The sequence below is a fragment of the Heptranchias perlo genome, chromosome 8 (genome assembly GCF_035084215.1).
Source record: "Heptranchias perlo isolate sHepPer1 chromosome 8, sHepPer1.hap1, whole genome shotgun sequence".
In the NCBI taxonomy this organism is placed as follows: Eukaryota; Metazoa; Chordata; class Chondrichthyes; order Hexanchiformes; family Hexanchidae; genus Heptranchias; species Heptranchias perlo.
The window spans coordinates 40484346-40510879 of record NC_090332.1 but is presented as its reverse complement, the minus strand read 5'-3'; the positions used below and the strand labels follow the sequence as shown (position 1 = coordinate 40510879).

Genomic DNA, 26534 nt, shown 5'->3' with positions numbered 1-26534 from the left:
CTTATCACAGCACTGTTGTTTTATAATCATAGTAAAGCCTTGCTGTTTTGACAGAAAATACAATTTTAAAAAAGAACTGAATTTTAAAAGAATTATAATAAGTAAATTAAATAAAAGAAATGAAGAACTGGGAAAGGGAACCAAAAGAACAATTTAAAAACTATATGGCTCTGAAATTCCCTCAGTCTTTCCTGGTGTCCTGCTGGAACTTCGGCAGAGACCAGCAGAAACCCTGGAGAAATGGCATAAAATCAGGGGGTCCGTCGGTCTCCCACCAGAGAGCTCAAGAATTTCCAGGCGTATATATTCAAACCAATTCTAGTCCACCAGTTACATCTCAAATTGAACATACTCGTCCAAGTACTATCTGGTCAAACTCCAAACTCATGTAGAATTAACTAATGATAAGAAATGGAGCAACCCTCTTTTTAGATAACTACATAGGTTAAGATTCAAAAACTAATTTGGAAAAAAAGAGGTCGTCAAAAAGGTGAGAGCATAGTTTTTTTAAAAAATCATCTAACTCTGTAGGACTACAGCAAATCAATAAAACAGCAGGAATCAATAAATCCTATTTGCTGATTTTTTTTATTGGTTATCACTCTGCTTCCATAGAAGCAAGTACCAATACTTTAATCCTGTAAGTTTAAGATTTTATACATCCGATAAACTGGGGCCAATTATTACATTTTATGTTGCCATCACAAAATTGACAATAGATGTGAAAGGGTTAAATCTCCCAAGCTGTAAACTAAAAAAAAAATCACCCCAAGCTGCCTTGTTATATTTATTACAGAAAAAGAATTCTAGAGTATTCGGGACTCGATCATACCGTATCAATTTTATCCAGCCATTCTTTATTTGATGCAAGCTCTGCCATAAAAGCCTGATGCTTCTGCCATTTGCTGTGCAAATTTCTGGCTTCATCATAGGACATGTCCTGAGCAGTGAGCATCTTCTCACTGATCCAAAGGGACAGCTGTAAAACAAAAAAAATATTTTGTGTTCACGGAACATAAAATTTATTATCTACAATACACAGAACGCAAAGTAGTATTGTGTTACTTTATTAAAAATAGCAAGCTTACTTCCTGACAGTCTTGAAGAAATTTCTGTAGGTCTCTATTGTCCTTGAGACGCATAAGGAGTTCACTGGCAGCCTCACGGTTCTTTTTATGTCTGTAGATTGAATTTAATAGTAAAATTTTTGCGAGCGGTTTAAAAAAGTTGTTTATAATAAAATGTTTAATTTAGAAATTAACAGAACACCTGACACCTGTCACTTTAGAGACACAGCATATTAGCCTATCAATATATAGCTTCCCCCTTTTTCATATCCTATATTGCACCCTGATGTAACTACTTCAGTTCTTGAGTGTGTTAAAGAGAGGAAAAGGGAAATAATTGTCCCACTTTATACAGTATAAATACAATAACTATATTTTGAAAACTACACTGCAGTACAAAACTGTAACATGAGCTTAGGTTAAATGCAAGGACAAATCTCAAATAGTTGAGTGTCATAAGGCACTTCTTGTGGGAGTGAATGCACCTGAGCTATAAGATGCATCCTGATGGAACATGGACTGAAACTGGAGTCTTGCAAGCTTTGAAGGTAGGAATGGATATTGGGGAATGGGTCTTCCGCCACTTACTGTTGCACACAGTTAGGATAGTAGGTTATCTGGGCAATGCAATGGTGTCCATTACTGTCAGCCTTCAATACTTTGCTCTTCTTGCTAATAGCCAGGTTGTCAATTGTAAGCTAGACAATGCAAAGTGAAATCTCCCTCTAATAGTAAATCTTCCTGTTCTGGGTGTCAAGAGACCAAATTCCAAACAGCCCTATAGAACGGAGTGGAATGTGAGTTGCTATCAGAAATTCCTGGCCTCCTTTGCTGACCATATGGAGAAAAGTGTCAGTGGGGGAGAGCATTAATAATTTCTTCCAGGAAAATTATCCTTTGAAAGTGAAACCTGACCTGTGAAGTTTATATTCAGGCATGGTTTTCTGTGGGAATCTCTGGCCTGACCAGGAAATCTGGTAGCTTTAAATTGCCTTTTAGGCCAACTCTCACTAGAAAAACTGGCCAAACATGTGCATTAGGATGAGAACGGGCTGTAATTACTTGGTAAAGATCCTGGATACAGGAAAAAGCCCAAAATAAGTAAATTGTATTGATAACAGGAACACACCACTCAAAAGACAAACTTCTTATGCTTTTCTCTTTTTAAATTTAAAATCTTACAAATGTTCTACATTCAGAATATTTGAAAGTATTCACCACTCTGCTGGAACAGTAGTTTTTTTCTGCGGGGGGGGGGGGGGGAAAGAGGGGGAGGCGGGGGAAGGGGAGACATGTATTATGGTTCAAATAGCTAATAGTTTTCAACCCTTGTAATTCTATAATTGTTGATTAGCTTTCAACACTCATCATTAAACTGGACTGAAGGTAGCTACGGAGTGCAAAGTGAAAAGAAAAATGGGAAGAAATCATTTAAATGCTAAAACAATTTATCAGGGAAGGGTAGTTTTTCAGGAACAGCTTTTCAAAAGGTAAGTAAAATCATTACTGGGCTTTGTTTGTGATTGTATTATAATTTCTACAGTGAATTCTTCTTTTAATACACATTTAAAAATGGTGTATATAATTGCATTTCCAGTATGTCATCTTAAAGGATCTGGTCTCCTTGCTGAATAAAGGCTAAAAATGGTATTACAAAATGGCACTCAATGGAAATTCCTTTTAGAGTAAATTCTCCAAAATAAGGCTCCAACACTAGATAATGGAGCACATACAGTAACAAGTCACTCCAAGTAAAATAGAACAGAACTATTTTCAGAGTAATTACTTCATGCATATAGGATATTAAACCTATGGGTTTACAAAAAGGGCTGAACTTCACTTCATTAGATTTTTTTACCTTTCATCAATAGAGTCAACTTTTTCCTGGATTTTGTCAGAATAAATATTGCCATCACTGACTAGTCTCCTGCCTGTCTCCACCACTCCATTGATCTTATCTTCATTAGCATCCATAGTAGTCATGAAGTCTTCCTGCTTCTTAATGGCAGCTTCAGCAGCCTCTAGTGTGGTGGGCATTTCAGTGTGTGCCAACACATACTCCTTCATTTCAACAAATCAAAGAATTGTCAGTCAACTTTTTACTGTTACTTGTAATCAGGGGATAAAAATGCTGATTGCACAGAAAATGACTAGTTTGAGCTTTAAAGTCATTAGTGCTTGTCAAAAAATTTTCTTGGATTACAGTCCAGTAATTTCCACATTCTTATAGCTTTCTCTATATATTACTCTTTTTTGCTGCTTAAGTTTCGATTTCCATCTCATTTAATTTATTTACAGCAATGCATGTTAAAAAACCCGGTGACACATCAAAAAAAAATCTTCTGAACAGTTTACTTCACCATTCTTCACTATCTGTATCTACTCGGCTGAGTATTTTCTGACGATCTGGACCTAAAGACAGCAGGTCTCAAACAGTGGGCCACTGGAACTTTTGATAAAAAAGGAGGAAAAATCTTACTATGCTAGATGCAGACTTCTCTGTCAGCATTAGAAACACAACACATAGCAAGTACTCTAGGTTTTAAGGTGGATCTGGAAGTCAAAATTAAATACAAGATTCCATGCTTAGCTTACCTGGTTGTTGAGGAATCCTTCTGCTTGTTTTGTGTCTCTTAAGAACAGTTGGTACGAATGAGATTGGGACAGGTGATTCTGTCTGTTCTCCCACATTTTGTGCAGTTCATTCCATCCAGTGTCCAAAGCCTGCAGACGCTGGCGTAAGAACATATATTGTGCATCCGTTTGCCCCTGTGTTACCATTTCACCCATGTCACGCATTTTCTGGTAGTCTTCCTCGTAATTATTAATTTCATTTTTGATGTTTTCGTGCTGGGTGAGCAACTTCTCTGCTTCTGCCAGGGTGTTGGGCATATCTTCAGAAGCAATAGCAGTTTGGGTTTTTGATAGCCAGGATTGGAAGTCATCTAAATCGCGCAGGAATTGCTGAAGCTTGTTGGCTTCGCCAAGTGATTCTTCTCGGTTCTTCAAAGTACATTTCATTTCTTCCCAGACATCATTGATTTCTGCAAGGCGGCTCATTATAGCTTGTGCCTGGTCGGGGTGTTCAGCAGCAAGCCTTTCAGCTTCTTTCTGCAGGTCATCTAGCTTAGCTTCAATAGCTGCCAGATCACGTTCCATTCCAGTTAATTTCCTTTGGAGGGCCATGACACCAGCAAGATCATTGCCCAGATCTTGCGTGGACTCAATGACTTTGGTCTTTTCCCTAATCCATGACTTTGTTTCATTGCATTCAAGGTGGTAGTTCTGAATGCTGAGTGCAGAATTGAGTGCATCTTTCTTTTGGTCCACTAGTTGACGGAATTGACTCCATCTGGAATGAAAACAGCAAAATATAATCAAATTTCCAGGTAAACATAGCATCATTTATTTATTAGAGTAAATTTTTCCTCTTTCTTCCCTACTCCCAAAATATTAAAGATGAGGAGTCGGCTACATTGTGTTTTACTGATGTGTTCATTTTCTGTTGGCAGCTACTATGGAGCACTATCAATTATCTTGTAGTAAAAACAGTGTAATGCAATCTTCATTAATTCCATGAGTCTATCAAATTTGGCTGTCATTTTCTCCAACTTCATACCCAGAGTATACCACTCACTACAACATAGCTCGACATTTTACTTGAATTAGTGACAAGGAAAAAGAAATATTCATTTTAGATTACCTGATATGCCCCCCCACCACAAAATCCTAGTACTATCATTGCGAGTCCCTGGCTTCCCCCGTTAAGTTAAAATCCAAAAGTTCCTTAATTTTATTCAGAACTCATCATATTTCCCTGTAGAAAAAAATGTGAGCTCTAAAGTATTGCTGACCTGCACAGCTGTTTAGACCTCAGACTGATATTAGAAGGAACATTGCTTGGTGTTGCAAAACATGCTAGAGTGCACGTGGCTTGTAACTGACCTGGTTGTCCACTGCAAGATCTGGTTTGACCACTTCAGGTAATACCGTTACTTCATCTCGATAAGCCATATCCTCGTATTATGCCAGAACATCCCCAAACCCCTCCTCTGCAAGCCACCATCTCCTCCTTCTCCTTCCCCTACACCCTCCATCCTCATACTAAATGTCATGAACATATACGATTAAAATCGAAACCATCTGCATGACTGCCTCTGCTTCCTCCATCTGCTCCTCCTCACAACTCAGCTGGACCCCTGTACTCTCTGCACTTTTTCCAACTGCTCTGCCCAACCCTGATCTCCTTTATGAGGCCACCACATGCTCTCCCAGTACCCTCTGAACACCAAAAATTCCCTTTCTCACTTTATGCCTGCCAATACTGTCAACTTCTCCCTATTCTCTGGTTGTGTCCCCATCGCCTTCAAAACTGCCCTCATCACCCCTTCTTAAAGAACCCATTCTTGGTTCCTCCATTTTCTTTAACGTTCAAGTATTTCCAGCCTTTCTTTCCCAAGGCCTTGAATGAATCATTACCAGCCAACAATGCACCCAACTTTCCCAATACTCTCTGTTCTTGACACTGTAATTCAACTTCCATTCTGCCCAAAGTATCGAAGCCACCCTGGTCAAAATCGATAATTAAATCTTTTGCGACTGTGACTTGCAGCTACTCAACGTCTTGCTCGATCTCTCGGCTGCTAATGACACTGTTGACTATTCCACTCCTTTACAGTATTACCCTCTTGTGGTTTCACTCATATTTGTTCCAAAGCTGTTTGGAATTGTCCTCAAATGATTTCTCCTCTAGTGCTTGCACAATCAGTGCCCCAGGGCTCTTTCCTTGATTCACTCCTGTTCACCAATTAAATGCTGTGTCTTGTTGACATTATCCACAAGGGGTCAGCTCCCATACATATACTGATGACACCCAACTCTAATTTCTGCTGCCAACATTGACTCCAAGGTTGTTGCTATATTTTCTGCCTTTACATCAACAAATCCCCAATGGCAGTCAAAATTTCCTTCAGTTTAATTTTGGCAAAACCAAGCTCATCCTATTTGGTACCTGTCAGCATCTACATTTGCTTGGCCTTAATGCCATCAATCTCTCCAGTTGCACACTCAGGATCAATCTAGAGGCTCAGTGCACAACCTCGGTATCCTGTACAACCACAAAGTGAGTTTGTTACCCAACATGCTTTCTGTTGCTAAGATTTTTTCCCCACCTCTAAAACACTTAAACCCCTAAACTGAATTCAATAAATCTAGTAATTGGTGGGCTGGCAGCCAGAAAAAAAATGACCATGAAAGCTGCTGAAATGTTAGTAAATCCCTACTGCTCCACTAATTTTTTAAAATTCATTCTCGGGTATGGGTGTCGCTGGCAAGGCCAATATTTATAGCCCATCCCTAGTTGTCCTTGAGTAGGTGGCCACCCTCTTGAACTGCTGCAGTCCATGTCATGAAGATCCTCCCATAATGCTGTTAGGTAGGGAGTTCCAAGAATTTGAAGAAGGAATGGCGATATATGTCCAAATTGGGATGGTGTGTGACTTGGAGGAGGACTTGGTGTTCCCATGCACCTGCTGCCCTTGTCCTTCTAGTTGGTGGAGGTTGCGGGTTTGGGAGATGCTGCCAAAGAAGCTTTGTTGACTTGCTGCAGTGCATCATGTAGATAGTGCACACTGTAGCCAAGGTACGCTGGTGGTGGAGGAAGTTCACCACCAGTGTCACTAATGTCCTTCAGGGAAGGGAACCTGCCACCACACGTGACACCAGTCCACACTATATGGACAATAAATCCTGCCTTGCCAATGTTGCCCACATCACAAGAACAAATAAAAATATAAAAAGACCGTAAAAATTTGAACCAAATCATAAATTCTAATCATATGCTGAATATGGTTTAAATATCTAATTTCCTGGTGGTATTATTGAACTTCATCACCAAACTTCTTTGTCTTAAAAGAAACTTAACTGACTTCACAACAATATAGAAAATATTGAGTGTAAAGTACATCTGTAGTCTTTGTCTCATCACATTCTTAAACACACGGGCCCTGATATTTACGGGGAGGTGGGAAGGGAGCGCGTATGCACCGGGGGGGGGGGGGGGGGTTGAGAGGAGAGAATAACCCGGAAACGCGGAGGTCCTGTCGAATTTAACGGCAGGACATCATTATCATTTTATTACTCCGTTTCCTGCCCGGCAGCCGGCCAGATTGACAGGCCAGCCGGCTGGGAAAGCCAACGTTAGATGGAAGCTGCCGGGGAACATTGGGGACGGTCCCTGGCAATCGGGAAACATCAGGAGTTGGTGGGGGCGGTCGGACCTGCAATCAGGAGGGGGGACCCGGAGAGATCGCGGGGCAGAAGGCTCGGGATCGCGGGTTTGGGGGTGGGTGGCCGATCGCAGCAGAAAATTTGCTTAAGATGCCGGGGGGAGCATTCCTGCTCCTCCTGGCTCACAAACAGAGCTAAAAAGCACTTACCTGCTTGACTCGGCTGCTCCCGTCTCCATTTTGTTGCCAGGTTTCCTGAGCTGGGGGAAACCCGGTCAGCCAGCGTTAAATTTAAATCAGGCTCTCAACTGCACGGTGGGAGCTTGATTTAAATATTATAATGAGGTATCCCGCCACTCAAGAGTGGGACACAGACCCGCCACCCGCTGTAAAATTGCCGGCTGGCACGTAGAGGTCGCGGGGGTTATAATTCCCCCCATGATGTCAGTGTTCTTAAGCTTCTGTGTGGCATCTGTTTATACTTTAATCTGTTTTTCTATGCCAAGTTTGATATATCAAATGATTCACTCCACAATAAATTGGAGATATCTTTTGAATGAAGAATAAAATGTAGATCTGACTTTTAACAGTTTTAAGTCTGATCCATACACATAATAAACAAACCTATGTAACAGGTCACGTAGCTGCTTACGTTATGTAACCAGTGAACACAAATCTAGCAGCAAGACAAACACAAAGAACTCTTAGCTTTGTATGGTATAACTGAAATTATATCCAAGTCCAATTAACAGACTGCAGATGGGTTCATACCATCATACAAACCAGGACATAATCCAATAGAGCTGCACTGTGCTTTATTGAGGTCCCTGGACCTCAAGGCTAAAAGTTACAGCTTTGTAGAATGGCATCTTGGTACAGAAATTATTAGTTTGCTCTCACCATGGATACATTCACCAACTGAGATCTGCAGGAAATGTAAAATGTCAGCGCAATTTGGACTTAATGTAACTTTATTGTTCAAAGAAACTTGAAATGGGAATCCAAATAAGCTCCCACAGTGATAAAATTAGAATGAAGAGTTCACTTATTGCTATCAAAAGTGATAAAGTGGCAAATAAGGCTGTTGTAATTTTTTTTGATGCATCAGTGTATGAACTACTGATTAATCTGGCAAATGTCACCAGTGGTAGCTTGAAATTAGCTGTTAGCAAAGAAGTTCAATGCAGTGAGGACTCTAACCAGTGCTGAATGTGGTCTGAAGGTCAGGCAGCATAACTTGCTGACAACCTCTCTGCTGAATCGTAGTCAGCAAAGGCAGGTCTCTTCCGATATACCTAAATGGCAGGAATGCTGCTGCAGGAGGTGTGCACCAAAAGAGTTGAAGCAGCTGAAATAAAACACTAGTATTAATGCACACAAACTTCAGCCAGCCAAGTCAAAAACAAAAGGCACAATGCAACTCTCAAATATTACTATCTAGCTTTAAGTGATGGAGTTTTGCAATAAATAACTTGCAGGCCTCCCAGTACCCATTTCATAAAGGCATTCAGCAAATCAAGAGCTGTGCTGCAAATAATTAAACACTTTTGTTGGGGCTAATGATGCCAGCACACACACACCCCTCAAAAATGTAATAATTTTGCTCCTGCCAAAAAAGTAGTTCAGCAATGAGTGCACGGAGACCGACCAGCCTGAATCTATGGTCTACATGCACTGTTGACAAAGGGGCGTGGGAGTCACCACAGAATTGGCCTTTACTTTCCACTTGTTACCATATCCTGTTTTAAACTTTAATTTGTTTGATTTTTCTTTGTGCTGCTCATGCCATTCATATTTCTGGTCTAAAAACAGTGAACTGATTGTATATTACTTACACAACACAATACATTTTTATAATTGACAGGAATCTCATTCAAAAACAATGAAACAGTTTGCAGTAAATGTAGTACATGAATTTTTGCATGAGTAAACATCAACTGTGTCATTTAAAAAAAAAGACATTGTATCTTTGGTCCATAACCAAAGACCCGTAATCGTGCATAAAAATAAAACAATAATGTTCCACAGATATTAGTACTCAATGCAAAAATAGCCTTTTCGACAAAACTTCTCAATTGAGTTCTATTTTCTGATCAGCCATAATATTTACCGTGTATGAAAGACATACCTTGTATTTAGCTTATCTTGCTGCGCTTTGATCTCCTTCTCACTAGGATGCCCGCTGTGGATCAATTGACGAGCTATCTGGTTCACCACTGCTATACGGGAAGCCTGGTTGTTCATCTCTGGCTCTAGACTTTCAAACCTGGAGCAGAAATTTAAAAATTAAACCTGCATAAATCAAGAGAGGGGATGACCAGCTGGATTAAGGGATTGATTCCCTAATTCTTTAAATATAAAAATATTTAACAGTACTACCAACTACTACGGACCCCGGGAACATTTTAAAAAACTAAAATTTGGTTAGTTTTATATTTATCTAATGTTTTCTGTTTGCAATTTTCTACCTCTTTTTCTCTCCTCTAAGTGAAGGAAGCAATTTATGCTACAATAAGGTGTCACTGGTACTGGCAGCTTTCCTCTACCTTGCCATAATGAACATTGTTCATGCATAAGCCTGGATAGTAAGTACTGGTAAGCTCTTTAATTGTGGAGGTATCACTGCCTAGCTCGGTCTTATATCCACACCTAATGTGTGCACAAGGGTGCGTTTCAGCATACATCACTGGATATTCATTAGAAGCAGGTTCCTTGGCTGATTTTTCCCTTCTCAAGACCAGGGACATGTAGATAAACTGCAGTGTTCACCACCAATCCAGCAGAGATCAGATAACATTGTCCAAACCAAGGATCTAGAGACCTTGCTGGTCTTTATAGCTCAGTAACATACAACTGCAGTGCACTTAACCAGTGAACCATTAAGGGATGGTTGTTCTCCATAGATGCTGCCTGACCTGCTGAGTGTTTTCCAGCATTTTAAGTTTTATTTAAGATTTCCAGCCTCTGCAATATTTTGCTTCTAAGCCATTAAGGCAGACCTGCATTTAATTTAGTTGTTAGTTCTGACACTAGACTCAAGATTTTTGTCAAAGATATCACCACAGTAGACAATGTAGAACTAGACTTCCAATACGTTGATATGACACAAGTATTGTATACAATGCTATTTAAATATTCAACAGTGCTCATTTAAAACAAAGATAAATCTTGATTCATACTTGTATGAAAGCATTTTAGTTGTAACACTGAAGTAACTGGTGGATGCATTTTACTTGCAAACTACAAGAAAACATTCTCAGATTATGTACCTAAAATATTTGGTCTCCATCGCTCCCCTGTTTTAATTTTCGATCACATCTTGTATAATGTAGGCCTTAATTAAAATTAAAATTAAAATTAAAATTAAACCTGCATAAATCAAGAGAGGGGATGACCAGCTGGATTAAGGGATTGATTCCCTAATTCTTTAAATATAAAAATATTTGGTCTCCATCCGTTGTCGCAGACGCTGCGACAACGGACGAACGGACACCGCGCAACAATCGCCAAACAGGAGGGTTCCCTCCCAGTCGGGGAACACTTCAGCAGTCATGGACATTCATCCACCGACCTTCGGGTAAGCGTACTCCAAGGCGGCCTTCGAGACACACGACAACGCAAAATCGTCGAGCAGAAATTGATAGCCAAGTTCCGCACCCATGAGGACGGCCTCAACCGGGATCTTGGGTTCATGTCACGCTACACGTTACCCCACCAGCGAACAAATGTTATCTGTTTTTAATATAATGGGTCATTTGCTGGCTCTCTCTGCCTTCCGGATGTTTCTGCCTCTCTCTGTTTTTTTTCTCTGTTTTTTTTCCCTGTTTGTTTTTTTGTTGAATGTGTATTCGGGGGTTCTGCAGGTGACACCTCTCTGTCTGAACACGGTGATTGCCTTGGCAACGGGCAGTTGCAGGGGCAGTCTGTAAACACCATGTATTGTTCTATATGTATAAATGCGTAGGCTTCAAGGAGCTCTTGAAACATTTGCCTGAGGAAGGAGGAAGTCTCCGAAAGCTTGTGAATTTAAAATAAAATTGCTGGACTATAACTTGGTGTTGTAAAATTGTTTACAATTGAATCAATATGGTCATCTTTTACCTTTCATAATCCGAACATTTTACTCCTTACCTGTGTTGGATAACCTCTAGATCTTCAAGTTTTTCTGGGATTTCCATGCTGTTCAGCCACTGCTCCTTTTCATCAATCCACAATTCACAGGCATCTGCTTCACTGAACATCTTGTACTGCGACAGTGCATCCTGGAGGGCTTGTTTACGAAGCCGTGCCAGTTCTGCTAACTCCTTGTAACGTTCTTCAATATCAGTCAATCTACCTTCTATTTCTGGTGATTTATAATACTCATCAGGCAAGCTTCGTCCCTGTTCATGTAGTGCATCAATGATTTGTCTGTAGCTAGCAACCTCTTCACCAACATCTTTGTGTTTCTTTACTAGGGCTTGAGTGGAGTATTCATCATGACCAACATCATTACTGGAGACTATTCTCAGAATATCTAACATCCACACATCAATGTCATCACCATCAGCCTTAAACTGGTAAACATTAGCAGCTTCCTCTAATCGCTTTTTCTGAACTGCAGACAGCTGCTCAAGGTGGGCCCACTGCTCCCGAATGTCTTTAATTCTCTCCTTAATCTTCTCTGATCCAAAGTGCTCCTCAGCTATCATTGCTTCACCTTCCTTTATGGTTTGTTGAAGAGGTCCACGACGTCCACTCATTTCATCCTCAAATGCCTTGTGTTTGCTGAGAAGACGAATCACGCTCGTCAGGTCCTTGCCATAGTCAGCTGATGAAAGGATCTGTTCTTTCTCCCGGATCCAGCCTTCCTCCTCTGCCATCTCCCAGAAGAACTTCCAGAGACGTCGGGACTCCTCCAAACGAGCCCTTCGTTCAGCAGCCAGCTGACAAAGCTCTTGGTAACAGAACTCCAGGTGAGTCACACGATCACGAATAACCTGTGGGTCACATGGTTTGTAACCTGAAGAGGGAGAAGAAGGGACTGCTTCTATCAACATGTTAATAAGTTTAATAACAAATTACGTTTCAGTTCAGTTTATTAGTACAGCAATACTGCAGGGTCCCATAAGCCAGCAGAGACTTTTACCATTCCCTGTGGTTGATATGTTAAATAACTATTTCAGTGATATCTTGCTATGTACCAAATGCAGTTTTAAGACAACTGACCTGCTCGCAGGTCTATACCAATACTATTCTGAGCTGGCCTCTAGGTGACACATGAGAGTAGCTTGGGATGACTCTCCCTACTCCAACTTTCTATTTGTGCTCATATTTGCTGTGCTACTGTACTCCTCAATTTAACCAATTGTATTTTTCTGTCATTTTACATTTTTTCCTCATTACTATCCTGGCCGAAATCAGTTGGGGCAAATCATTGATCAAACTGAGACCTTTGTATTTATATAGCTCAATGGCACATAACGTGTATTTTCTAGCAGGGCTGACTGAATCACAATCAAGAACTGGAACTAAGGTGATTTCCGCCCCCACTGAGCCATTATGAGAGCACCCAAAATTCCTATTTAAAAAGCCGAAAGGAAAAAAAGATAAGTTTAAAATATACCTTCTCCTTCAGAAGCAAATTTCTGAGCAGAAGCATTGACAACTTTCACTCTGTCAGCCTGAATAGCAATGTCAGCTTCAACCAGTGCATGTTTCTGTAGGAGATCTTCTACACCAAGTAAATGTTTCCCATAGTCTTGAGACAGCAATAGCACCTGCAATAATTTCAACAACTTTCATTAAGTGTTTACGACAAATATACTGAATGCAACATAAAGAGCTTAGAACACATTGAACAAGTTATTTAGAAAGAAATTTGAAACCTCCTAATCTTGCATTACTTGTACAAGTGCCATAAAAATCTTATCATAGCTCTTAAGTGGTTTAACACATTAGTTATACCTTATATGAATAAAATAATTCATAGTACATATCTACTTTCCAACAGGAATGGGGAAGAGCTGATTTTTATACCTTCATTTCATCCATCCAATCCATAATATACAACATTTCCTGGAAAATTTTTTGTAAGCTGAGATTCATTTCTAAACGATGACGACGAGCTCGCAGTAATTCCAGTAGGTATTCCCACAACCTGTAGACATTCTCTTTCCTTGCTGTGATGCGCTTGATGTCATGGTAGTTCTCTGCTTCGAGCTCCTTGGCCACAGCCACCACTGCTTGTACTCGCTCTTCATATGCAGCAATGTCTGTCTCAATAGCTTCATGTTTCTTAGTAGCAGCCTCCACAGCAGGAAGATCAAAACCAAAATTGTCCTGCAGCACAAGAGTTAGAAGTCATCTTGGATGATTGAATATTTTTAAAATATTCAGAGAGACAGCTATCCTTGGGGTAGGCCAATATGAATGGAAACATACACTGCCATGAAGCATACATTTATTTTCAGAACCCTACCGCTAAAGGACATTAAAAGTACAAAAAACACCTGTCTTTTAAACAGTTCTATGAACATCACACTGTAGCAATCAAACTCAATTTTATCAAGTCAATCTAGAAAAATGTGTGGTCAAACACAAGATTTCCTCAATCTTCCTCCCCTCCCTCAAAACTGTTTTTTCCTCCCCTCTAGGTCCCTGCCACAACCCACTAAACCATACTCAAGATGGTAAACAGTTAACCTTCCCCTAGGCCCTCCGCCAATGATGCTAAGTAATTGACAGTCTGATCACTGTGGCCTGGATTGATTTAACCTGGAAGTTTGTAACATAGTGTGGACGTTACTCCTCTTGATAGTTCAGTAGGGATCAGGAACTCATCACGAGGAGTTATGTGGCCCTTTTACATTAGTGCGGAAGTTCTGGAAGAGGGGCACTGAAGAATAAACTCACAACCTCAGCTCCCCTCATTTTAGTGTACCAGCATGGTGCTGATGCTTGTTGGAGAGTGAATAGGAAGAATCCCATGTTTTGTCCTGCTCTGATCTCAGACAGCAAAAAGATCCCTGGAGCTGCTGGAAGTACCTGAAATTGCCTCGTTTATGGGCTGCCGTGTGTATCCATTCCCAATGGAATATTATCACTGTAAAAATTCTTACTGTAGCTTGCACGTGCAATGTAATCTGTCTGTCTATTGTCATATTAGTACACAAATCGGTCTGTGTTTCCAGTTGCATTTGAGTTTTGAAAAGCACAGCTGATGGTTTTTATTTCAATATAAGAAAATCAGTGGGCTCCTCATATCTACAAAAATTATAATGTGTATGAACAGCAGTTTATAAAATAATTAAATAAACAGGAAAGGAAATATCAGCCTTTCAGGGTTGATCTTCATTCTTGTTTGTATTATTGTAGTCTCAAATTCTCAACTGTTTACATTTAAAAACCTACCTCATTTTTTGATAGTTCCACATAAATTATAAAATCAATTGGTTTAAAACTATAATTTTTTGGAATGCATTGAGAAAATGAATAAAGTAATACCTGAGAAACAAGGCGCTGGTTTTCACTTAGCCAAGTTTCCCTCATAGCAGCTTTACGATCAAATCGGCGTGCAAGTTGTTCCAGCTTTTCTTGCCTGATCAGCTCAGTCCTTAATGCCAGTTCTCGTTCATGTTCGGCTTTTTCCAGTCTTTCCCAGGTCTGTAAATTAAATTGGTGATACTCGGTAATTTCGCAACATTTTAGTTAATCCTTTAAATAACTCACTGAACTATATTAAAATCAAAATTAATTACATTTTAACAGGAAAAAAGATATAAATTACCTAGCTTAGATGAAAGAGACTGAAGGTGAAAAATAAGCTATTGAAGCTTTTGTCTGTTTGTCGCCCAGCCATATGGAGACAGACTCTGAGCAGCAACAAACAGCAGCTACAATAAGCTTGTGAAACTGAAGTCCAAGGGATGGCTAGAAGCAAGTCTAAATTGTCTTCAACATTGGAATCCCGCGAGATTTGCAAACACTGTTGGGTCTCTGCATAGTGGAGATCTTGGGTAGTCTTGGGGGAGGAAAAAAGGCCAAATTTTCAGATCTCTGTGGGAAAGTGATCAACTGCAAGCTCCAGGCTATTGAGAGAGGCTAAGGCCTTCAAGTAAAAACCTTAATGAAGGCATTTGAAAGCACAAAAGACAATTTTGCAGTTAAGTTTTATCATGTTATTGTGAAATATGCAATTTTAATGTTTTTTTTATTTCAGCCAATCAAAAACAGGGGATGCCACAGCATTATAGATGAACCAAGCACTATTATACCGTATTTAACATATGACTAGCAGTTCCACCATGGTGTTCCTCACAGTAAGTTGGAATATATGCTTTTTATATGAGGGGTGGGGGGGCTTTATCAATAAAACGTGAAATGGAAAGTGTAACGCTCACAGGAACTACGTGAGGTACGCAAGACTTATATTACTTGAAAATCTCCAGTGGCTGCTCACAGTGAGTCAGAGGTTTTGTAATAGGGGTGAAATTAGGAAGCACTTTTAATCACCCGAAGGGTAATGGAAATGTGGAACTCTCTCCCCAAAAAGCCTGTGGATGCTGGGTCAACTGAAATTTTCAAGGCTGAGATTGACAGATGTTGGTTGTTAGGTAAGGGTATCAAGTGATATGGATTAAAGGTGGGCAAATGGAGTTGAGGTACAGATCAGCCATGATCTAACTGAATGACAGAACTAACTCAAGGGGCTGAATGGCCTACCCCGGTTTCTATGCGTTATGCCAAGTAGTCAGAGACAATAATTCTTCAGCATTGGGGGTGGCCCTTGGAGCACTGGAAAAGGGACCCAGGTTCTCATGCTACTGAGATGGATCCTAGGCTGTAGCAGTACTTTAAGTGGGTGGTGGAAGAAGGGATCGGAGAGCACTAGGAGGGAGACACCATGCACAGACTTTTAATATAATATAGATAGCCATAGATTAAAAATCTAAAATATTAGGAGAAACATTACTCTCCAATGCTATGCTGCCCCATCATGGATCCAGCATAAGCTCAGTTGAAGTCTGCTTTGGATCGACATCCGGAAACCAGGAGTAAATATATGCTAGTTCTATTCAAGGGAAACAGCTGTTCAATTAAGAAAGTTCCTGGGGTCAGCTGAAACTATTGAGCGCTTCGGATTAGGTAAAATATTTTTCCTTCAAGGAAAGAAATGAAAATGAACATTTTCCATGATTACCTTGTTGATATCTGAGATGAGTTTGCCTTCTCTTGGCATGTATACTTTCTGATTGTTTGCTCTCATTTTGCTTTGAATGGTGAAAAGCAATACTTCTAGGTTTCCTTTTTCTGTAAACCTACATCAGAAGAAAACAAAATATCAGACAAGAGCCAAATCATTTTATATCTTACATATTTATTTATAAAATATTAGTTGCACACTTTTAAAATTTTTGTAGTGAAATCAACAGGTGAAGCAACAAGGAAATTTAAGAGTGATACATCTAGCTTTGCCTACAGATGATCACAAATTCCAGCAAAAATGCACCTGCCACATATGGAATGAGTTTAAACTGATTCTCATGATAGCAAAAAACAAGAGATGGGCAAGAGAGAAAAATCAGAATTGTCCATTTGTACTGTGAAGAGCTTGCTTTGGATCAATTAATATCCAGCTTTGGCTGACAAGCATCAAGTAACATTTGCACTACATAAATGCCAGGCAATGACCATCTCCAACAAGAAAAAGTCCAACTACTTCCCCCTTACCTTCAATGGCACCACCATTACCAAGACTCCCACCAATGTCTGGTCACCACTGACTAGAAGTTTAACTGGACTAGCCTATCAACACAGTATACAAAAGAGGTTGTATACTTCGGAACAAGTGGCTATGTCCTGACCCTTCAAAGCTTCTACATCATCTACAAAGCTCAAACCATCAGCCACAATGACCAGAAGCTTGATGCCATCCAGTACAGAACAGTCTGCTTGAATGCCAGCCCTCCCACTGATTTAATATCCACTCCCTCCACCAATAGTATACTGCAATTGCAGTATGTATTATCTATAGGAAGCTGCGCAGCAATGCGGCAAACTTGCTATACAGTGCCTCCCAGCCCTGCAACGAGAAACACAAGAGCAGCAACATCGTGGGAGCATCATCATCTCCAAGTGACACACCACCCTGACTTGGAACCTATCATGCTATTCCTTCATTGTCAGTGGGTCAAATTACTGAAATTCCCTACCTAACACTATCATATATCGCAATCAACTGCACAAGATATCCCACGAGTACCTTCTCAGGGCAACGAGGGATAGGTAATAAATGCTACCTTGCCAGTGTCACCCATATCCAGAGAATAAATTTTAAAAATTCAAACTGTTTTGCTCAGCTAAGAGCTAGCCAAACACCATAACTCATCTAGGTTTTCCTTATTGCGACTTTAACCTGGTTTACTACACAATACTACACAATGTACATTATGACACTAGTGTATTGTTAAAAGCACCGAGTCAGATAATTATGATAACTGTTCAGTAATTAGCTCTCACCTATGTTCTCATAAGTTACTTATGAAGCTAATTAAAGAAGTAATTTAGTAATTTTTTAACAATCTTACTTTGGTGGTTTTTCTACTGTGCGATATGTGTTAAATGCTTGTAGCTGCTGCTGAACACCAACCAGTGAGTTGGCAAATTTACGATTGTTCAGGATGATGATAGTCTGTTCAATCCACTCCAGTAGGTCAGATGCCAAGGACTCGTATTTTTCTATCATTTTTTCAGTTTCAATTGCATAGTCAAGTACCTATGGCAGGTGGAAAAAGAACAATTTTATAGCAACAAAGCTCAGACATGCCAGGTCTAGAAACAGAATACTGTTCTACGATCATTTCAGTCAATGACTTCTGAGCTGGTTTAATGTGCTACTTACTGTAATAGTTTGGATACCTTGGAATTAGTTAAAAGGCGTGACAAAAGCGACTTTAAACCCAGTAATTTACTTTACAGAATAGGGACTTAGTGATCTTTTAACATGATTGTTATGGGACATCATGGTGTTAAAATCCATCTGACGAGTTTATGATCTTGGTACAGACATTAAGGAAGGGTGTGGCATTTCCCTTAAATAAGGAAAATATATTTTTTTTAATTAAAGCAAGTAACCTTCTATTTCCGGACACTTGGCAACATTGTAAGTCTCTTTTAATCTAATGCTATGCTTAAACTTCTCTAGTTAGCCACGGTTGGATCATTTTTTCCCGTGGAGTTTTTATTCCTCAAGGTTAATTTTGGTATTGGTTTGCCATTAATCTTCGAGCTTCTATCTTATAAATGTAGTAAAATTCGTTTGCAGAGACAGAGGCAAAGAACAAGTCTGATTACTGAGATTGGTATCGAAGAACTTAATATGGGACAATTACAGTTTCATTGTAAAAGCTCCAGGTGCTATGGGGACGGTTATAGATTCTTAGTTCACTGCTGAATGACATTATGCTGTTCTCTGATGTTATTACTAGAAGTTCTGCCCAAATTTTTTGGTAGTAGATTACAAGAAGTTTTTTTATACCTTTCCGATACGTTTTCCTTCCACAGCCAGAGCCTTCATCTTGGAGAAGTAATGGTAGTAAGTCACCACGTAGGTAATAATTGACTTCTCATCAGGATGGTCAACACTGACATCTGGCAAACAAAATACTACGTATTACCTAACTGCATAGCAGGGTCTACAACTGTTTGTGTAAAATGTGAATATAGAGTAATGATCAGTTTTACATTATAAGCACCATTATATTACAGTGACTATGTAGGTTATTGATGATAAGTTCAGGAAATAAAAAGGTGATTGCTTTGGCAAAACAGTCTGAAAGAAAAAAATCTTCAAACCGTTCTGAAGTCACAAATTATACAAAAAAAGTAAATGAAATTTTCCAACACAAGTAACATGCCAAGATTTAAATATGAAACATTAAAAACTAACCTTCAGGGTCCAGCAGCTTTGTAAGCCCAAGGTGTTGCTCCGCAAGGTTGAAAGCATTTTGGAGATTGTAGTGAGCGTTAGACTTCTTAAGTTTGTCAAAATCAATCAGGTCCGGCCTGACCAAATGAAAACACAGTGAGGAGATATGGACACATACCGCAAACTGGATGCAAAGAATGAGATTATTTAAGTATTTATTTGAATCCAACAATGCCAACATACCTATGCTTGTGTATAACAGCATTGAATGCCATACCATCCCTCCAGCTGGTGGTAAAGTTGTGAATGTTGACATTGGGGTAGCTACGGAGAGGAAAAGAAAATGTAACATTTCTTCAATTTTGTTTTCAAAGCAGAAATAAAATAAATGCAACAAGCTAAAAACAACAAGCTAGTTTTCATCACGGGGGAGATTTTCTGGTTGTCATGTTTAACAAAATTGTAAACCCATTCTTTATAAACAGGTTTATGATTTGGTTACAGAGAGAATCTTCTTATGGGTTAGCAATATTGTAACCGCAGTGGGATGAGTTCCTCGAATTTCTATCTTTGGTGAACACATTCTTTTAGGGTTTCACTAAAAAAAAGGAAAACTTGCTACAGTTACTATATGACTAACATATTGTAACCAGAAAAAAATCTCCTGACATTAAAATTCACATTTAGCAAATATGCAGCTACTCTTGTAAGTTTACAGTAACTAACAGTTTAGTGGATAAGGCCAGAAGTAAATATAGGGTGCAAAAGAAGAACAAAATATAGACTTCCGCAAAAGGAGGGAGGGTGAAAAGAACACAAACAACAAGTTAATTTATTCAGAATTTTACTACATTTATAAGATAGAAGCTCGAAGATTAATGGCAAACCAATACCAAAATTAACCTTGAGGAATAAAAACTCCACGGGAAAAAATGATCCAACCGTGGCTAACTAGAGAAGTTTAAGCATAGCATTAGATTAAAAGAGACTTACAATGTTGCCAAAAAGAGTAGTAAGCCTGAGGATTGGGAGGGGTTTAGTAATTAGCAAAGGATGACCGGGAAACTGATAAAAAGGGAGAAAATTGAATGTGAGACTAAACTAGCAAGAAATATAAAAACAGATTGTAAGAGCTTCTACAAGTATGTAAAAAGGAAGAGATTAGCGAAAGTAAACGTGGGTCCCTTAGAGGCAGAGACAGGATAAATTTTAAAGGGGAATAAGGAAATGGCAGAGACATTAAACAAATATCTTGTATGTGTCTTCACAGTAGAAGATACAAAAAACATACCAGAAATAGTGGGGAACCAAGGGCCTAATGAGAGTAAGGAACTTAAAACAATTAAGATTCGTAAAGAAAAAGTACTGGAGAAGTTAATGGGACTAAAAGCCAACAAATCCCCTGGACCTGATGGTCTACATCCTAGGGTTTTAAAAGAGGTGGCTGCAGAGATAGTGGATGCATTGGTTTTGATCTTCCAGAATTCCCTAGATTCTAGAACGGTCCCAGTGGGTTGGAAGATAGCAAATGTAACCCTGCTATTCAAAAAAGGGAGAGAGAAAACAGGGAACTATAGGCCAGTTAGCCTCACATCAGTAGGGCTAGAATCTATTATTAAGGACGTAGTAATAGGGCACTTAGAAAATCATAATATGATTAGGCAGAGTCAACACGATTTTCTGAATGGGAAATCGTTTTTGACAAATCTATTAGAATTTTTTGAGGATGTAACTAGCAAGGTAGATAAGGGGGAACCAGTGGATGTAGTATATTTGGATTTTCAAAAGGCATTCGATAAGGTGCCACATAAGAGGTTGTTACACAAGATTGGGGCTCATGCAATTGGGGGTAATATTTTAGCATGGACTGAGGATTGGTTAACGGACAGAAAACAGAGAGTAGGAATAAACGGGTCATTTTCGGATTAGCAGGTAGTAACTAGTGGGGTGCCGCAAGGATCAATGCTTGGGCCTCAGCTGTTTACAATCTATATCAATGACTTGGATGAGGCAACCGAGTGTAATGTATCCAAGTTTGCTGATGATACAAAGCTAGGTGGGAAAGTAAGCCGTAAGGAGGACGCAAAGAGGTTGCAAAGGGATATAGACAGGTTCAGTGAGTGGGCGAGAAGGTAGCAGATGGAGTATGATGTGGGGAAATGTGAAATTATCCACTTTGGTAAGAAGAATGGAAAAATAAAATAAGGTGAGAGACTAAGAACTGTTGGTAGTCAGAGGGATTTGGATGTCCTTGTACATGAATCACTGGACGTTAACATGCAGGTACGGCAAGCAATTAGGAAGGCAAATGGTATGTTAGTCTTTATTACAAGGGGGTTGGAGTATAAGAATAAGGAGGTCTTGCTGCAATTATATAGGGCTCTGGTGAGACCACACCTGGAGTACTGTGCACAGTTTCGGTCTCCTTATCTAAGGAAGGATATACTTGCCTTAGAGGGGGTGCAACGAAGGTTCACTAGATTGATTCCTGGGATGAGAGGGTTGTCTTATGAGGAGAGATTGAGTGGAATGGGCCTATATTCTCTGGAGTTTCGAAGAATGAGCGGTGATCTCATTGAAACATATAAAATTCTTAGAGGGCTTGACAGGGTAGATGCTGAGAGGCTGATTCTCCTGGCTGGAGAGTCTAGAACTCGGTGTCATAGTCTCAAGATAAGGGGTCGGCCATTTAGGACCGAGGTGAGGAAAAATTTCTTCACTCAGAGGGTTGTGAATCTTTGGAATTCTCTACCCCAGAGGGCTGTGGATGCTCAGTCGTTGAATATATTCAATACAGAGATCGATGGATATTTGGACACTAAGGGAATCAAGGGATAGGAGGATAGGGTGGGAAAGTGGATTTGAGGGAGAAGATCAACCATGATCTTATTGAATGGCGGAGCAGGCTTGAGGGGCCATATGGCCTACTGCTGCTCCTATTTCTTATGTTAAAAGCAAAGCAGATTTTTTGTTCAAACTTGAAAGCTTAAAGACCACAACATTCCAACTAAAAAAAACCACTGCATTGCATGTAAACTTTATACAACAATCCCTTTTGGTCGCACTCACCCTGCTGTTTTCATCTGGCACCACAACAGCAGGGCATCTTTTGCAGATTTCTTTTCCTTGTTGTCTTCTGATTCAACGCTGATATCTTGGATCTGGGGAACACAAATTAATGCCAATCAAATGGGTACTTTTGATAATCTTTCAGCTATATTAATTTCATTATTGCCTGGAAACTAATCTGTGCTAATTAAAAGAAGCCAATTTAAGTAATTCCAGATATGTTCGAGCCTTTTAACAAAAAAGCAGTGCTCATATTTTGTTAAAGTGGCCAAAAGTTTACAGCAATAATTAAAACAATCATTAATTCACCATAAAGATCCTAGTGGTACTCATTGTATTGCTGAAAAAACAAATTTACCTGGAATCGGAGAATAATGGTCCAAATCAGACCAAGAGTTAGTCGATGGTTTCCATCCACAATATCATGAGATCCCATGTTTTCTAAATGTACTCTTTGTTCTTTAAGGAACTGAAGGGCTTTGTCAACATTTTCAAGACAATGGATTCGCATGCGTCCTTTTGTTGGTTTGGGCTGGTAGAGAGAGGGATTACGTATATTAATAGCAAACTTCATTAAGTAAAAGAACTATGGTGCTGAAGTACCAAGTAAATATTCTTCCCATCATTATTCTAGAATAATTAACAGTGGAATATTAAACTCACAAAACACTTCAGTGCATTACTTCTGAGAAGAAATCCATTAAGTGATGGGATGACCTCTTTCATGTGGGAAAAAAATAATTCTCACGTGTTCTTCATTAATCCGATTTTGAAGAATTATTTTTCCCAAACGAGATGACTGAATGATGCCTCTCCGTTTTCCATTTAAGAGGGAATTATACAAAAATATTCTCGTAATATCCTGGAGGCAATTCCTCTGAATTTATGGTCTGTCACATTTGTAATATGGAGACCATTTATGTACTGTATAGATCACCACAGTCAGATGTCAACAAGGCAGCAACAGCAGATGCATGCAATCCACTTGCAGTAACCAAAGAGCAAAATTAAATGTGTGGAAGGCAGAAGCTTTTCACAGTAAAATTAAGTAACAGTTGGGGCCTGGGCAGCAGAGTGGGGTAAGCATTCTTTTCTTTGACCTTCAATCCAACCTAAATTAATGGGATAAATAATGAGTGTGGGGCAGGTTTGATGGACCAGTTGATCTTTTCTTGCCTGCATTTTCTCATGTTCAACAACTTGCATTTATATAGCACCCTTAACGTTGTAAATCGTCTCAAGGCGCTTCACAGGAGCGTTATCAAACAAAATTTGATATTGAGCCACGAGATATTAGGACAGGTGACCAAAAGCTTGGTTAAAGAGGTAGGTTTAAGGAGCGGCTTAAAGGAGCAGAGAGAGCTAAAGAGGCGGAAAGGTTCATCATAGAATGATACAGCACAGAAGGTGGCCATTTGGCCCATTGTGCCTATGCTGCAAACAGTCTGGTTCAGCCTCAAGACAGTGGCCAGGGAAAGGGATGACGTCGGTGGCGGGGACCGAAGACAATGGCTTCGGTCGTCCCAATATTCATTTGGAGGAAATTTCTGCTCATCCAATAATGGATGTTGGACAAGCAGCGTGACAAATCAGAGGCAGTGGAGGGGTCATGGGTGATGGTGGTGAGGTAGAGCTGGGTTCGTATGTTTCCCCTTTCTGTTGGCCGCAAGCATCCTACAAGAAATGAATTTGGCTAGTCCCTGTGCCCAGTGAGGTGGGCTCCACAGTACAAACTGTACCTAAATTTGGGGTGCTCTTCTGATATTGGATTACGGTGCATAGTTGGCCATTGTAGAGAGAGATTTACTTCACATCTAGATAGCAAGAATCCAAGACTTTCATGGAATTCTTGATCATTTTTTTTCACTGAAAGGATTTGAGATGAGTTATGTTTAAGGGTTGTGTCTTAATACAAAATAAATTTGTACCGGTTTAAAAAGCCACAGGTTGCGGCCTCTTGGACAACTAATAGTTTGAGGTGATAATTATAGAAGTTTCCACAATGACCAGGGACATTAGGTAATTCATTATTTCATCTCATTAAAACATCCACACCTATTATGATGGGGATGATTCTATTCATTTCAGCCCAGTATGAGATGCCTGCTAAGAATATACTCGAGAGATAGGGTAGTCTGTTTGGTTGACAGGCCTACTGTGAATCCCCGAATAGGGAAGGAGTCGGAGACACTACATTTCCATTTCCTGGGAATGCAGGGAGAAAGTATAAGAAGAGGCATGCATGAGTCAGTCAGGTTTTGGTTGGGGCTTGCCTGAAAGCTAAGATGCGGGAGGTCTGTTTTTGCAGTTAGAAGTTGTCTAGAAAAGTAATGCCAAAAACAAGCAAGTCAGCCCACAAAAGGGAAAGGGTTTATAATTTTACAAGGAGAGAAGTGAAATTTAGTGAGGAAGTGAGGTTTATTTACAACTGTTACTTTGTACGTTCACTTGCTGTCTGGAAAATAAAACAGCTTAACAATTCGCATCAGGCCTGTTTCACTAAAGTGTTTGTCGGTTCACTGCCTAAGAAACTGCAAAAGCACATGTGATGGATGGCGTGTCTGAAAGATATGATATCCAGTTCAAAATCACAAAATGGGTCCTACTTTTCCATCTGTGGGTTACGCTATCACATCATTAGTTTAGGAATGTAAAATGCTTAGTTCCACATATAGGAGTGAACAGCACCGCTGTACAAGAGAAAATATCTAAGGCAGACCCAAAATTTGTAACAAGCACCTTATCTCGTCTCCCAAATTAAATTATTTTGAAGTGCAGTGTCGGTTGTTATTTAGACAAACATGGCAGCTATTTTAGGCATACCAACATCCTAACAAGCTGTAATTAGATGAATGATTAGTTAATGTATTTTTGGTAGTAATGGTTGAGGGTAGAATACTGGCTGGACATTGGGAAAACTTTATGCTCCTCAACCAATGCTGCCTTTATTGTCAATCTGAATGGGCACGGGGCCTGGGTTCAACATCTCATCTGAAGGACTGCACGTTGGACAATGAAACACTCCCGCAGTACCGCACTGGAGTGTCAACCTAGATTATGTGCTCAAGTCCCGGTGTGTGGCTTGAAGGCAGAACCTTCTGTGCTGTGTAGCTGTAAGACATTGCCACTGCTCCAAGTACTTTCAGTCTCTTTATACTGTTGTCCTATTTGCAGGACAAGCTAACCTATAATTGCCAAAAACAGTATTATACAGGTTATGATGCCAAATTTTTCAAACCCTTGGATCCCTTTCGAAAAGGCCATTCTTGACATTGTTGGCTGGGAATGCATTGGTGCGAATGGGGGATGATGAAAGAAGTCATTTCCTGAGCTAACGGCTAGCATCATAATGGTAGATTTTCCAATCTCAGCTAGCGGGACTGATGCTTTGAGCTCTCACATTTTGTGAAAGGCCCACCTTCCAGGTTTATCATTATTGATTCATGGAAAACTCATGGCCTGGATTGGACCTGGTCCTGGGTCCTCACAATGTGAGGAGAGGCAATGGAAAATGTTAAAGGGCTGCAATTATAATTTAAAGGGGAAGTCTTTGTTATATAGGCAATAAATCATATTTGCATTTCATAGAGCCTCGCAGATAAATTATATCTGCGAGCATGATTCACTGATGCAGCAGTGGAGGTTTTTATACGAAAGGAGGCAGAAAGCCACAAGTGAGCAAAATGCATTGTGTGGGAGGGGTTGGCCAAAAGTGTGAGCACACTAGCATGCAGAGGAACTGGCAGGTGGGGAAGAACTTTTGCAGCCTCAGGGAAACTGCCAAAATAAGACTACTCAACATGATTCTAGACTAATTAGAACTCTGGACATAATGACTTTTGCCAGAAAGTGTTTCCTCTTGACCTGATACAGATTGACTGAGACTGTATGCAAAGCACTTGGGACAAACTTACAGCTCATTCACATTGGAGCCAAGCTGACATTAAATCTAACCTGCATCGTATCTAGCCTGGAAATGCTTGATACAGATAGTGGTGGCCTGTGTGTTATTTCCTAGGACTAATATTTTTCATTTTGAAAATTGCAATATTCTCCAAATAAAACTAGGCAACAGAGCAAAAGATAGGATCTGATTAGTCAGTGAACTTTTTTTTCACCTTCTTCTATATAATATGCAAAGTGTGTGGCTGGGATTACAGTCACAGGTTGAAACATTTTCTTTGGATTCGAATACTATTTAAACTTAACTTCTATAGTTTATGACATCAGAACTTCACCAGGTTACAGCTCAGAAACACAATC

General features: G+C 39.8%; 1 protein-coding gene across 2 annotated transcripts in view; it reads right to left on the bottom strand.

Moving 5' to 3' along the window:
• sptbn1 (spectrin, beta, non-erythrocytic 1) overlaps positions 1-26534 on the bottom strand; it is a 223920-nt gene that overhangs the window by 48887 nt on the left and 148499 nt on the right. For both annotated transcript variants that reach the window (XM_067989007.1, XM_067989008.1), the window contains 16 exons: positions 22630-22803; positions 22272-22363; positions 19446-19526; positions 19224-19339; positions 18813-18925; positions 17863-18050; positions 16476-16593; positions 14780-14938; positions 13313-13615; positions 12900-13053; positions 11426-12296; positions 9423-9560; positions 3663-4419; positions 2926-3128; positions 1089-1179; positions 833-979 (listed from right to left, as the gene is read on the bottom strand). In XM_067989007.1, coding sequence (XP_067845108.1) covers positions 833-979; positions 1089-1179; positions 2926-3128; positions 3663-4419; positions 9423-9560; positions 11426-12296; positions 12900-13053; positions 13313-13615; positions 14780-14938; positions 16476-16593; positions 17863-18050; positions 18813-18925; positions 19224-19339; positions 19446-19526; positions 22272-22363; positions 22630-22803 — 3705 coding nt within the window. The remainder of the gene's footprint in view (positions 1-832; positions 980-1088; positions 1180-2925; positions 3129-3662; positions 4420-9422; positions 9561-11425; positions 12297-12899; positions 13054-13312; positions 13616-14779; positions 14939-16475; positions 16594-17862; positions 18051-18812; positions 18926-19223; positions 19340-19445; positions 19527-22271; positions 22364-22629; positions 22804-26534) is intronic.